Genomic DNA, 13,971 nt, shown 5'->3' with positions numbered 1-13,971 from the left:
ATGTAATTATTAAAAATCTAAAATAAATAAGAAAAAAAATTCTTCAAAGCATAAAAATTCGCTCCTTAATAATTAGTAGATGTGAAAAACTACCACTGAAATCTACCTGATGACTTTATATCCATGCTCAGATGCCAAGGGGCTCAGAAAGTAACTGACTGACTAGTAATAATCAGATATATAGAGATTAAAAATGCATGTTCATCTTAGTGTCAATTGTATTAAAAATAAATTTTTTTGTATGAAGCTGTGTATTTTAATAATGAAATGGAGATCTTTTATAGTTTAAAACCTCATTTAATTTTATGTCTTACAGGGTTTATACTGAGCACAATATTGTATAACTGTATTAATTCAACTGTAAACCTAAAAATTTACAGCCAATTTTGTAAGAGATGCATCTTAGCAATGGAAATTGTTATTGAATATGTCAATGCTGTTGTAATGAAATGCTTCTTCTAATTATATGGTTATTAAATAATTTTAAAAAAACAAAAACAACTATGTAAGTATATTTTGCGTCAATTCTATGTGTTATTTGATTCAACTCAAATACTATGACACATAGTATCAGTCACCTCACTGGTACACCAAGTTCATGTCTACTAATTGATTAAATATTTTTATTATCCCATTTGTTCATTATGTGTGTATATGGGTAGGTCAGAGGGAAACTTGCGGGAGTTGGGTTCTTCCCTTCCACCATGTGGGTCCTAAGGATTGAACTCATGTGGTTAAGTTTGGTGGCAAGTACCTTTACCCACTGAGCTATATTGCTTTTGTTAAAAATTTCAAGAGGATTATATCTAGCTCATAATATATTCCTAGAGAGTTCAATTTATTTAACATGCCCATCTCCATTATTCCACTCCTATAAGTTTCTCAAGAGCAGGGAGTCTGTTATTTATCTACTTCAACATCCAGTGTAGTGTCTGGCACATAAGCAAATGATTCATAAATGTGTAGTAAACTAAACTGAAAGTGTACTTAATTTTTCACACCTCTTCTCTTCCCAGTATATTCTTCTATATAATTTTCTACTGCAAAAACTTAACTCTATTTAGATTTTTCAATGCAAAATTTCACATTCACTTCTGGTAGATATACATACATGTAAAAATCAACTTTTAAGTCTTTCAAAATACTAGGCTCAGGCCTGTAATTGGATATGTCTAAGTAATACTGCACAAAATGACCCCTGTCCCCATCCTTGTAAGAAAACTGAGTATAATACACAAAATAATGATCTGAAGTTACTGAAGAATGAGTAAATACTAAAAACTTGAAGAGGCATTCAGAGCCCCCTTTCTCCTCTGCAGCCTTTCCCTGAGGGTGCGTGCACTCTGACCTGCACACTTGAGACAACACACAGAAAGACCCCTAGTCTTTCCAGCCTAAGGGAATGAGAAATTGAGATACCAAGAATGGGGGAATGGGGAGCACAGGCCTTAAATTCCAGCACTCAGGAGGTAGGCAGATATCTTTGAGATTGAGCCTAACCTGATCTATATAAGGAGTTCCACACCAGCAGGGACCACAGGGAGACCCTGTCTTAAAAACAAAACAAAACAAAAGAATGGAAGGCTGAGGATGTAGTTTAATGGTATAGCAATGTAGTTCAATGGTATAGCACTGCCTAGTATGCACAAGGCTCTGGGTTCAATCCCAGAACAGACTCTACAGTGTTGCCCTGTGAGTTCCACATGTGCATTCTCACATATACACACACATGTGCACATGTGCATGAACATTCATGCACAAATAAATCAACAAAAATGTAATTCAAAAAAAAAAAAAGAATTGGGCTGGAGAGATGGCTCAGCAGTTAAGAGCACTCACTGGCTGCTCTTACAGAGGACTTGGGTTCAGTTCCTATCACCCACATGGCAGCTAACAACTGTCTGTAACTCCAGTTCTAGGGGATCTGATGCCCTCTTCTAAGCTCTGCAGGTACTGCATGACAAAGGTGCAGTTACACACATGCAGGCAATACACTCATACACATAAAATTAAAAAGAATAATAATAGAAAAGAAAATGAATACCTGTAAGTGTTTTTCCTGCATTCAGAGGAGGAGCGATGACCCTGAAAAGTTTCTAAATTAAAGCAGAAAGTTAATCATTCTAAAGAATAATGAAAAAGACAAGACTAATCAGTTATTAATCACCTGTCTTTGGTGAAATAGTCATTTGCTGTTGAGATTTAAATATAAGAACTTATATGTATAAGAACAGTCTAGAAAGATCACCAAGGACACATCATTGTTATATTCTTCACTGAAAGAAACTGTTTGACAAAAATCAGCTACATGAAGTTCTTTATCCAGATTATAATTTCTGATATAAGGTATCTTAGGCTCTTAAAAGAACTTTATTCTTTAAAACAAAACAAAAAAGTAATCAAATGAAGGAATTAATATCCCACCAAAGTGGTAATGAAGAATGCTTTAAAATGGAAACATCTAAATAATTGTAGCCACAGGGAAAAAAAAAACATTACCTAAAACAGTAAGCAGAGCATCCCCAAAATATAATTGTCTGCTGGATATGGTAGTACATGCCTTGAATCCAGTACTTTCAAGGCAGAGGCAGAGGCAGGCCTGGTCTACAAAGCGAGTTCCAAGTCAGGCAGGGTTATGAAATAAGACCCTCTCTTGAGTGCTGGGATGACAGGTATATGCCACCAAATCCAATCCATAATACACACACACACACACACACACACACACACACACTTTTTATTTTTGGAGACAGGGTCTTACTTGGTAACTCAGACTGGTCTAGAACTCACAGCAATCCTCCTGCATCAGCCTCTGAGTACAGGAATTACAAGCATGAGTCACTATGCCCAACATTCCTGTTTTGAAGAAGACTGACTGACTCTTAGCACCAAGAAGTACAAATTCATCTATCTGTTAGCATTAAGAAGCACAAAAAAAGTGGAGCACACATCTGTAATTCCAGCTTTTCCCAGATACTCAGGCAGCTGAGAGAGGAGTATCCCAGGAGTTAGAGGCTAGCCATCATGGAAAGATGCTCCTGTTACTTAAAACAAAGCAATACAAAAATACTTCCATCCTGGATCCCCAATGGCCCTTTGCTCCCTTTTTAACCCGTTAGGTATAGCAACCTTTACTTCTGGCTATTCATACAACTAATCATTGCTGGGAGTTCCCATACACAGGTGGATAATCATCCTTGCTCCTATTATTCTATGTTACAGCTCCTTTCCCACTGGCTGCCTTAATGGCCTACCACCACTGGGACATAAATTGGTAGAGGAAAAGATTGTCCTCCCGACACAAGGCACCAGAAAGATCTCATACTGTCTTTCATCCAGATTAATTTCAAAAGATGCAAACTTTATCTTGGTGCAGATCTCTTCAAGTGGTTTCCTTACAGAGAGAATTATTTTTAAAAATAATTCATTGGAGGCACCTACCTTCCACTGTTCACATCTCTGAATGACTATTTAAAAACAAATACCTGATGAAAGCCACCGAACTTGAAAAAACTTTAAACAAACAATGAGACTAACGCAATAGCTCAATGCTTCATTTGAAATGTAGAGTCACAAATGTAAACCAGAGTATGAGGAATAAAAGCCATACAAAACAAAAATTTTAAAGTAACATTGAAAAAAACATCAACTGGGCTGGAGAGATGGCTCAGCAGTTAAGAGCACTGGCTGTTCTTGCAGAAGACCCAGGTTCAAAGCCCAGCACCCACATAGCAACTAATAACTGTCCATAACTCCAGTTCCAGGGGATCCAACAGCCTCCTCTTCTGTCCTCCACAGGCATTGTACAACATGGGTGCACTCACCTACAAGCAGACAATACATGCATACACATAAAATAAAAATAATAAATAAAATATTTTTTAAAGCATCAACATTAAAATTTTTTTTAATTTTTTAGATTTATTTCTACATGTATGCATGTGCCCCAGTACACATGTGGAGGTCAGAAGACAACTTCTAAGAGTGGGTTTCTCCTACCATTTGGGGTCCAGGGATCGAACTCAGGTTGTCAAGAGCCTTTACCCACTGAGCAACCCAACCCAATCCCAGTAACTATTTTTCTGTTGATGTAGAATGAATGCTTCAAATTAGAATTGGTTGAGGGGTTATTTTGAGAAAAAACTAGAAACTGCATTAATTCTTTCTAAATGTGGTCTGGTAGGGGCCCAGAGCATATTTTACATAGGGGAAACTACTGAGCCTTACTGAGGAGGCAGCTGAGGGTTAAAGGAAAGAACAAATTCTTGACATTATCAAAAACTGGGGACAAAACAGGGGAAGAGGAATGTGGCACTAAGTTTAGCCACTGACAAAAAGAAAAGTGTGACCAAAACTAAAGCTAAATTAAAGAAACCTGAATTTTCACAGAATGACTACTGACTAAATAATATTAAAATTAGCTTTAGAATTAACTTTAGGGAGCATTGCTGGATGCCATCAGTAAACCCTTGCTCTCCTCTTCAGGTACCTTTACCACTACTGTGAGTATCAATGGCTGAAAAGGCAGAAGCTGAATCTGTAGCCCATTATCCAAAGTTCTCACCAGTTTATAGCAAGAAACAAGATCAATGCAATAGAAGCCATATTCTCCTGGTAAGAAGAAGAATAATACCAAAATGAATACTATCAAATTCTGGTAAAGCATTAGCAGTTCACAAATAATTAGTTCTTACCACTTTCAGGACCTCCCCATTGAATGTAGCACTGCCCAACAGCACTTTATTATATGCAACAATTTTATCAATTTTTATACCTTCTGAAAGTTACTATAGTACAAATAAAAAGCAGTAGAACAAAACTTAATGTTAACAAGTTCCATCCATTATTCCCTGATATTTAATATTTACATATGCAGATAAACAAAAAGCAGTAACAGAGGTAAAATATTAAAAGACTGTGGAGGCTGAGGGCATAGTTCTGTGGGAGAGCGTGTACAGCATATAAAAGGTTCAATCATCAGCAACAAAAAATAAAAATGCACCACCTAAAAGTCCCAAGCTAAGGGCAAGTGAGATAGATGCTCAGCAGGTAAAAGTGCTCTGGTGACTGAGTCTGATCCCTAGCACCCACATGGTGGAAGGAAAAAACCAACTCCCACACTAGTTATCTTTTGACCTCCATATGCACACAGTGTCTATATGCTTGCATGTGCTGTGTGCAGGAACACACACACACACACACACACACACACACACACACACACACACACACACACACACACACACACACACACACACACACACACACACACACACACACACACACACACACACACGCACACACACACAAAATCAATGTAGCTAAAATGGGTACAAATTTGATAAACTAATAAGAAATTTTAAAAGGATTAGATGAAAAGAAACTACTCAAAGCAAACGGACAGAGGGGAAAAAGGAACAGACAATACTAAATTGTGTATCAAGTTAGTCTCTTACCTCCATTGGGCTAATAAACTCATTCATGCCTCTGTTGTAAACATAGACCGTGGCATCATATAAACGATTTTCCCAGCACATGAGAACTACCTGTAAAAGGAAAAGTCACTTGATCCATACAATTCATTACTATCATAGCCATTATTTTCCTTAAAACTTTAGTGAAGTTCTCTTTCCTAATTTTTCTTATTCCTTCTCTGATAAAATCTGAAATCTTAATACTCAAACACACTGGACAAGTGTTACTGCAGGTTCAATATTACTTTAAATAGCACAACAGGTACTTTTAAATATCCTTCAATGTTTAATTTTCTTTTGTATCCTTCCCTTTTCAATATTCATTTTTTAAATATTTATTATTTTTATTTTATGTGTATGAATGTATTGCCTGCATGTATGTGGGTGTACTCGTGTCGTGCAATGCCACAGAGGTCAGAGGAGGGCTTCAGATTCCCCTGGAACTGCAGTTAAGGATGGTCCGTAGCTGCCATGTGGGTGCTGGGAATTGAACCTGGGTCCTCTGCAAGAGCAGTCAGTGCTCTTAACTGCTGAGCCATCTCTCCAGTCCCTCATTTTATTTTTAATAGTTACAAAAGTTCTTCAAGTATTTACAGAACACCTATATTTAGGCCCTCTCCATGGCACTGGGATAAAGTGATGAATAAATCCAGACCAAGGTTCTACCCTCCTACAACTGACATTCATCTTGCACACTCACCAGAGAAGAATGAAGGAAAAAATGTTTTGAGATCAAACTTGGAGAAGCTATTCAACAGACACATATCATTATTCACAATTGTGACAAGAATTACAAAGGGACTTGACTTGGTCTTTAGTGTTCAAAGTCACCCAGAGGGAATAATACGGAAGAAAGGACACTTCCATCTGAGCCAAAAGAAGTGGAAATGAGCACAATGTGTTTAAACAAAGGGAGAAACCTGTTTGAGAAAATACTTAGGAAAGGGAAGAGATGACTAGCAGTCTGGGGTACTCTGTTCTGTTCCTGTGTGTGCTATTTCATAGCAACCCCCAACAAAAGAACTGGAGGAAAAGAACAGTTGACAGAGAGGACAGGGAGCCAGCGGCATAGGCAGAAAAATGAAAAGTGAGGTGTTTCTGTAAGAAGGCATGTTCTAGCCTTTTTCTACAGTCTCTCTCAGGTAGTGCCATGATCATAACTCTCCTCACTGATGACTAGCACACAGCTTCAGCCCTAACCTCCCTCTGACCCATCTAGCTAGTTAGTATCTTCACCAAAATATCTAGTAATTACCTCAAAACCAAATTGCAAAGAAACACTCCTGATTTTGTCCATCAGACTCAGACTTGCAGGTCTTCCAATCATCTTCAAATAATCACTACCCATCCCATTTGTAAAAGAGAAAAGTAAACCAAAAGACAAAACAAGAAAAGCGCATCTTTTAACTCTCTCATTCTCACACTCCCACATCCAACTTAGCAGCAATTAAATTCTACCTCCAGCAATTCAATTATCCATAATGAAGCTGCCCTTCTCCACCCCACAGCTGCCATCTCAGCACCAGGATGATTTTGCTTAAAATATAAGTACTTTATACAGCACTTAGAACACAATGGAAACGTCTCTTGTCCTGAAAGGTTTATTCTCTTCTGTCACTGCTTGCCTTTTTTCCTGTCACTCGAACACTCAAGGCAGAATCCTCTTTCCCCTTTACATTGGCTTTTACTTATAATAATCTTCTCACCCAAAATAACTGCAGTACTGATTTTCATCTTTTCTTTTAAGACAGAGTCACTTGTCTCCCAGGCTGGCCTAAACTCATCGTATAGCCAAGGATGGCCTTGAACATTGATTCCCTTGCCTCCACCTCTCACATGCTGGGATTTCAGGCATGTACCACTACTTTCAGTTTTCTGAGACCTTCTTGTCAGATGCTGAGATTCAATGACACAATGTTGTCAACTAAGAAAGGCTTTCTATAGTTAGGCAACATAAGGTAGTCTCTTTCTCTCTACCATATTGTCCTTTTTGATTTCTAATGTGACACTCTGGATATTTCGTTTACTTGTCTGTTTATTGCCACACTTTTTTCCTTGAATTTAAGCTTCATGAGAAGATAGCTCTGTTTAGCAGGACAGCTGCATTACCCTCAGATCCTGACATCCACTAAGTACTTCTTGAAGGAATCAACAAATGCTGCAAGTAAAAAATAAGGATCAAAAAATGTTATTCAGGGGCTAGGAAGATAGCCTCAGTCAGTAAAGTCGTTGCCACCCAACATAAGGACCTGAATTTGATTCCCAGTACCCACGTAAAAACCCAGGTGTGGTGGTACATGCTTGTAATCCCAGCCCTGGTGGGGTGGAGACACAAGGACCCCTAGGGTTTACTGGCCAGCCAGCCTAACCTAATCAGAGAGCTCTAGGTCCTAGTGAGAGACCCTGTCTCAATAAGAAGGTGGATGCTTCGGAATAACACCTAAGATTGATCTTTAGCCTCTACATGCATACACACACACACACAGATATACAAAATATTATTCAATATAGTCAATATAGTGAGGAGAAGTGTTTACTAACTCTAGTGAAAGCAAAGCTGAGAAGTTATTAGTATGTGAAACAAATGAAAATGGCAACCCAGATACTGTTTTCAAAGATTTGTTGTGACTGGCAAAGGAGTTGGTAACTTGAAGGAAGAGGGGCAGGCATGACACGGAGAACTGAGTTATTAAGAACTGAAAGATTATCGTGGGACCCTCAGCCATACTATCAAACAACAAGCTGTTCATTCATGTTCAGAAGTCCTGAATCTGCCTTTCATATAATCCCCTCCATTTCAAAACTCAACTCTGCTTTTATATTCTAGTTGTTTTAAAATGGCATCATTTCCTTAAATGTAAAACTACTCTATTATTCATGAGAAAGTACCCATTACTGAACATGACCTATCAGATGAAAGCCATGTTAGTGAACAAACTGAATAAGGGTCAGTCAAGAAGCATCCATTAAGCAACTAATAAATATAAATTCTGTGCCATGAGCTATGGAGAATATCAACAATAGAAAACATAATCTCTGGCTTGAGGGCAGTGACTAACTTTTACTCACATAAAGTCTTAAGAAATGTATCAACTAATAAAGGGGCTCAATAATAGGGGTTCACAGAAGAAAGATGAAGGCCTTATCAGTCAGTTGCAAATACAATCAAGGAAGGAATGATCCTTGCTCTGCGAATTGGCATACAGCCTGTAAACTCACCTGCTGAATGTCTAGGCTGGTGATATCCATGTGAACAATGAGGGCTTCCACATTTTCCATCAACTTTTTATCTTGGAAATGAACAATCAAGTCTTTCATGACCTGAGGTGTAATCCCAACCAATTTGTCACTTAAAATATATGGCTCAAGGCATTCCAAAAACACTCCTTTTGCCACTGAATTCTCACTTAATTTGTCATACATTTGGCTAAATAAAAGATCCCTATAACAGAAAGAAAAATGCAATAATTTTAGAAACATTCCAAATAGCCATTAAATTTAGTCTAAGTATGTCACACCTTTTCCAAATTTCAATTTATTCATGAATCTATTAAAAACAGTAACCATGTTTACATCTAGCTTCACATTGCAAAACTGTACTCAACACTCAAAAGAAGTATACCAACCCTTCTTTTACACATAAGACATGTTGCCAGAAATGGTGGTGTACTCCTTTCATGCCAACACTCAGGAAGCTGAGGCAAAACGATTTTGAGTTTGAGGCCTGCCTGAGCTAAAACCAAACAATGCAAACAAAAAACAGGGCCAGAGAGATGGCTCGGTGGGTAAGAGTGCTTGTCACCAACCACCTGCTAGAAGAGAAATGACGCCTATAATCATAAATTATGCATGGTGTAGCACCACGTACCTTCCCCTAACTGCAAAATAAACATATAAATAAATATAAAAACAAAGTCGACAAGGTCAGGATGCTTCCTGGAAGGTACACGGGAAACACCAGCTACAATGTGAACCCAGCCCTCTGGCCTACATCCAAGTTCAGTCTCTTAGGATGAACGCACTGCTTCTTCAAGCAGTCACACCTACACAGGAGTCCGTAAGAGGAGACTTGAGGAAACAGGAAAATGTAAGGGCTACTTGCCCTTTCCCTTTCTAGCATCTGAGTATTTCTATCGACCTGAAGATTCAATATGCTTCAACTTTAACTCTAACCCTTCAGTTCCTATGGAATTAGGCAATGACCCCGGCGGAAAAAAGAGGAAAAAGTTTAACCTTCAAATCCATACCCATAAACACTTTTATTGCAGAAACATTCTAAAAATTATTCTAACTGCTACCACCCTCAGCAACTGTGCTTTACTTATTAATATTCATTCTGTAAATAGTCCACAGAAAACTTAAGTTATGCTCAGAAGAAATGGTGTTCTGAATTCTGTTTTTATGCAACATCACAAGGTAAGGATTATTCTATGCTGCTACTTAATCTTGTTCAGCAGTCTGTAGTTTTGTTTGTTTTTGTTCTGGGGATTGAACACTGGCTTCTTGAATAGTAAGCAAGTGCTCGCTCTACCACTATTCTATATACCTAACCCTCTTTTTAAATTTACGTGTGTGTGTGTGTGTGTGTGTGTGTGTGGTACACAACAGGGTCTCACTAAGCTGTCCAGGCTGTCCTTGAACTGCAATCCTCTTCCTGCTTCAGTCAAACAAGTAGCAAAAAGTACTCTGTGCCACAGGGTCTGGTTTGAGTTCACACTTTCATGTTATTCATTGAATTTTATTTATTTATTGCTTTTAAATGACAAATAATGTAAAGGGTAGTGTGGTATTTCAATCCATGTATTCAATACACACGATCAGATCAGGGTTAACTGGCGTACCTATTACCTCAGACACTCACTATTTCTTCAAGTTGGGAACATACAATGAATTCTGTCAATCAAAGTTGTCCCGTGATACCCGTACCTCCATCTGTTTTAGCAATCTTCACTTCATCCCCCATTCTAATCCCTTTCCAGCCTCCTGTACCAACTGTCTGATCTATATCTCTGAGGTCAACTTTTATGTAGGAAAATGGAGAATTATTTCACTTAATAAAAAATCCTCCAAGCTCAGCATATTGTCATAAATGACAAAGATTTACTTTTTTAATGGCTGAATAGTATTTCATTGTGTATATACACTACAATTTTGTCTCCATTCACAGACCTCTCAAGAAGTTGAATCCTTACCTTAGCTATCGAGAATGGTGCCTTGATCAACATGGGGGTGAACACACTCGTTTCCTTCCCTTTGAACATACACCAAACAGTAGAACTTTTGGATCACATGGCAGGCACTTCTATTTCTAAATTTTTTTTTTAAGAATCTCTACACTGCTTTCCATTTTAGCTGTTTAAATTTATATAACTGAGAGTGTTCCCCTTCCTTTGAATTACTTTCTCTTTAATCATTTTGTCTAATCCATAATGCTTCAGTATGCTGAATATCAGAATTTGCTTAACTGCCCATGTAGTGTTGGACATGTCACTTATCTCCAATATTGTCACAATGAAAATCTGCTCTTACAGCCTCTCCCAATTTGAAGGTACAATTACTTAGTCATTGGAAATTTAGAGATTTAAATGAAAAGATAAGAGGGCTGGGTTTGTAGCTCAATAGCAGAATACTTGATTAACATGCATGAGGCCTTGGGTTTGAGCCCAGCACTGGAAACAAAAGAGGAGAAAGCTAAGAAAAAATTGTGCTTGAAATGTATCTTACTACATTATGTTCAGAAAGTATCACATCACCAATTTACAATGCCACCAGCAATATATCATCATACAAAAATGTTGAAATGTTTTCCTAATAAGTACAAATTACATAACATTGTTGTTCTTAATTCTATATTAACTAGCAAAAGTATTTTCTATGTTTCCTTTAATAAACTGTAATTTTCCTGAATCATTCACATACTCATTTCACTTTTTAAAAATATAACAATCATGCTAATTCCATTGGCTTGTTAAAATCATTAATTTATTTTTTTCTAATATATACTATCTTTAAAAGTATATCATGTCAGCTGTGGAAAATGGCATATGGGAAGTTTATTCACATATGACATTTCATGACAAGTTCCAAAACAGTCAAAGATGCTCCTCCACAGAGTTGGATGGGTTTTGCTTTCTCTGAAGTCTTAGAAGGGGGTCCTGTGAAAATCAGTCTGGTTGTAACTATCTCAAGATAGTATGAACCCTCTAACACGCAGCAAGACCCTAGGAGAAAATCCATATGCACTTCTCTCTTGAATGCACAATGTAATTCCCCCACACTTCCTATACTTCAGAGTACTTTTCATGATCATTTCATTTTTGTCAGTAATTCATCACATTTTTTTGTGATTAGCAATTACCGCCCAAGCAAAAGAAACTGAGATTAATGAAATGGACCTGGAGAGACAGCTCGGTGGTTAAGAGCACTGGCTGCTCTTGGAAAGGACCCAATTTCAGTTCCCAGCACCCACATGGCAGCTAACAACCATCCTAACTCCAGTTCCAGGGGATCTGGTGCCCTCTTCTGGTCTGTGCAGACATAGCACAACATGGGTTCACTACATGCATGCAGACAATACACTCATACACATTATGGTAAGATGGGAAGTAGACAGGAAAATTCCAGAAGTTTGTGAGAGGCAGTCTCAAACAAGGTGGAGTTGTCCTCTGACCTATATACACATTCCATGGCACATGGGTACCTGTACTCATACTCACACAAACATTCACAAAGATTTAAAACACTAATGAATTCACAGAAAATGGCATATTGCTAGCCCTTGTACTGTGCAATATTCTTCTGGAACTAAAGTCAAGGACTGTTATTAGCTGCCATGTGGGTGTTGGGAATCAAACCCAGGTCTTCTTAAGAGCCAGTGCTCTTAAGGGCTGAGCCATCTCTCCAGTCCCCATGAGCAATATACTGTTAAAAGCAGCATGCTATGACAGGTAATTATATATTTTATTTCAGTACAAGAAACTTTAGGAAGAGAATAAAGAAAACTAAAAATTCAGGAAACAGCACCAAAGTTGATAGAAAACACAGTTCTGTGATGCAGGACTGCATATGATGCTTGTAAGATTAATGGCAAGACTATATATTTCTTTCCTAAACATTCAGAGGCTATGATAAAGCAAGAAAAACTAGAATTACCAATTCCTACCTGTATCTCTACCTCAAAATAAAAATGAAACAAAATTCTACAACATGTTACTAGGGCATTAAGAAAGAAGAAGAGAGAAAGGCACACATGGGTTGTTTCTTTATAAACTTAGGCATTATTCTCTAGGGTGCTGACTTTGTTTCCTAGATGGCCCTACTGTTCACCGTTTCTAGCTTAAACTCCTACAAAACAAAGTCCATCATGAATAACAGGTGAGGTCATTCCATAGACTTCACTTTTACTAATACTCATATTTGTAAAGATATTTTAGAGTTTATGATTTTACTTCAAACAAGAGAAAATAGTTACATTCACCTTGTAATTATCAATTTTATAGTGCTTTTTTCTTTTCTTTCTTTTTTTTTGGTTTGTTGTTGTTGTTGTTCTTTTTGAGATACAGTCTTTTGATAGGCCCAGCTGGCCTGAACTTACACATTTTTAAATGTGAAAAACTGCTTTGACAGTAATGACAAATTCTGAAACTAAAAAGAACCTGGGCACTGTCAAACAGCATAGTTGTCAGTCTATACTACCTAATATAACCAGAACCACATATTAAAAGAATAGTGCAGGAGCTGGAAAGAAGGCTCAATGTTTAAGAGCACTGGTTGTTCTTGCAGAGCACTGACTGCTCTTGTGAAGGACCCAGGTTTGATTCCCACACCTACATGACAGCTAACAACCATTCATAACTCCAGTTCCAGGGGAATCTGACATCCTCTTCTGACCTCCATGGGCATTGCGTGACATGGGTGCACTTACGTGCATGCAGGCAATACATTCATATACATTAAAAAAAATAAATAAAATATTTTTTAAAAGACTACTGCAAGCCCAATGGGCTTATCAAAATATTTCTGGCTCAGATTCCTATAAAGCTCAAGTCATTTGAGTTAAAATTCAATTCAGAAATTATTTACAGTTATGTAAATTCAAAGTGGTCAGCACTATTATTGCATGGAGAAACTGTTTTCAGTTTTATCATTTTTTAAATTATCTATTTAATAACCACATACTTAGAAGAAGCATTTCATTACAACAGCATTGACATATTCAATGACATTTTCCTGAGCTAAGATGCATCTCTTTCAAAATTGGCTGCAAATTTTTAGGTTTACAGTTGAATTATTATAGTTACACAATATTGTACTCAGTATAAACCCTGTAAGACATAAAATTAAATGAGGTTTTAACCTTTAAAAAAGATATCTCCATTTCATTATTAAAATACAGTTTCATACAAAAAATCATTTTTAATGCAATTGACATTAAGATGTTTGCACCCGAGTTTCTAATCTCTATATATGATTATTACTAGTCACAGTTGGCTACTTT

The 13,971-nt window shown here is 37.4% G+C and overlaps 1 protein-coding gene across 6 annotated transcripts in view; it reads right to left on the bottom strand.

Moving 5' to 3' along the window:
• Vps8 (VPS8 subunit of CORVET complex) overlaps positions 1-13,971 on the bottom strand; it is a 359,227-nt gene that overhangs the window by 237,623 nt on the left and 107,633 nt on the right. For all 6 annotated transcript variants that reach the window (XM_008831321.3, XM_008831320.3, XM_029562651.1 and 3 more), the window contains 3 exons: positions 8,694-8,916; positions 5,457-5,546; positions 2,045-2,096 (listed from right to left, as the gene is read on the bottom strand). In XM_008831321.3, the coding sequence (XP_008829543.1) occupies positions 2,045-2,096; positions 5,457-5,546; positions 8,694-8,916 (365 nt within the window). The remainder of the gene's footprint in view (positions 1-2,044; positions 2,097-5,456; positions 5,547-8,693; positions 8,917-13,971) is intronic.

This window comes from Nannospalax galili, unplaced genomic scaffold (genome assembly GCF_000622305.1).
Source record: "Nannospalax galili isolate Female #2095 unplaced genomic scaffold, S.galili_v1.0 scaffold315, whole genome shotgun sequence".
NCBI lineage: Eukaryota > Metazoa > Chordata > Mammalia > Rodentia > Spalacidae > Nannospalax > Nannospalax galili.
The sequence above is the reverse complement of the archived record's forward strand: the minus strand, read 5'-3'. Positions and strand labels throughout refer to the sequence as shown.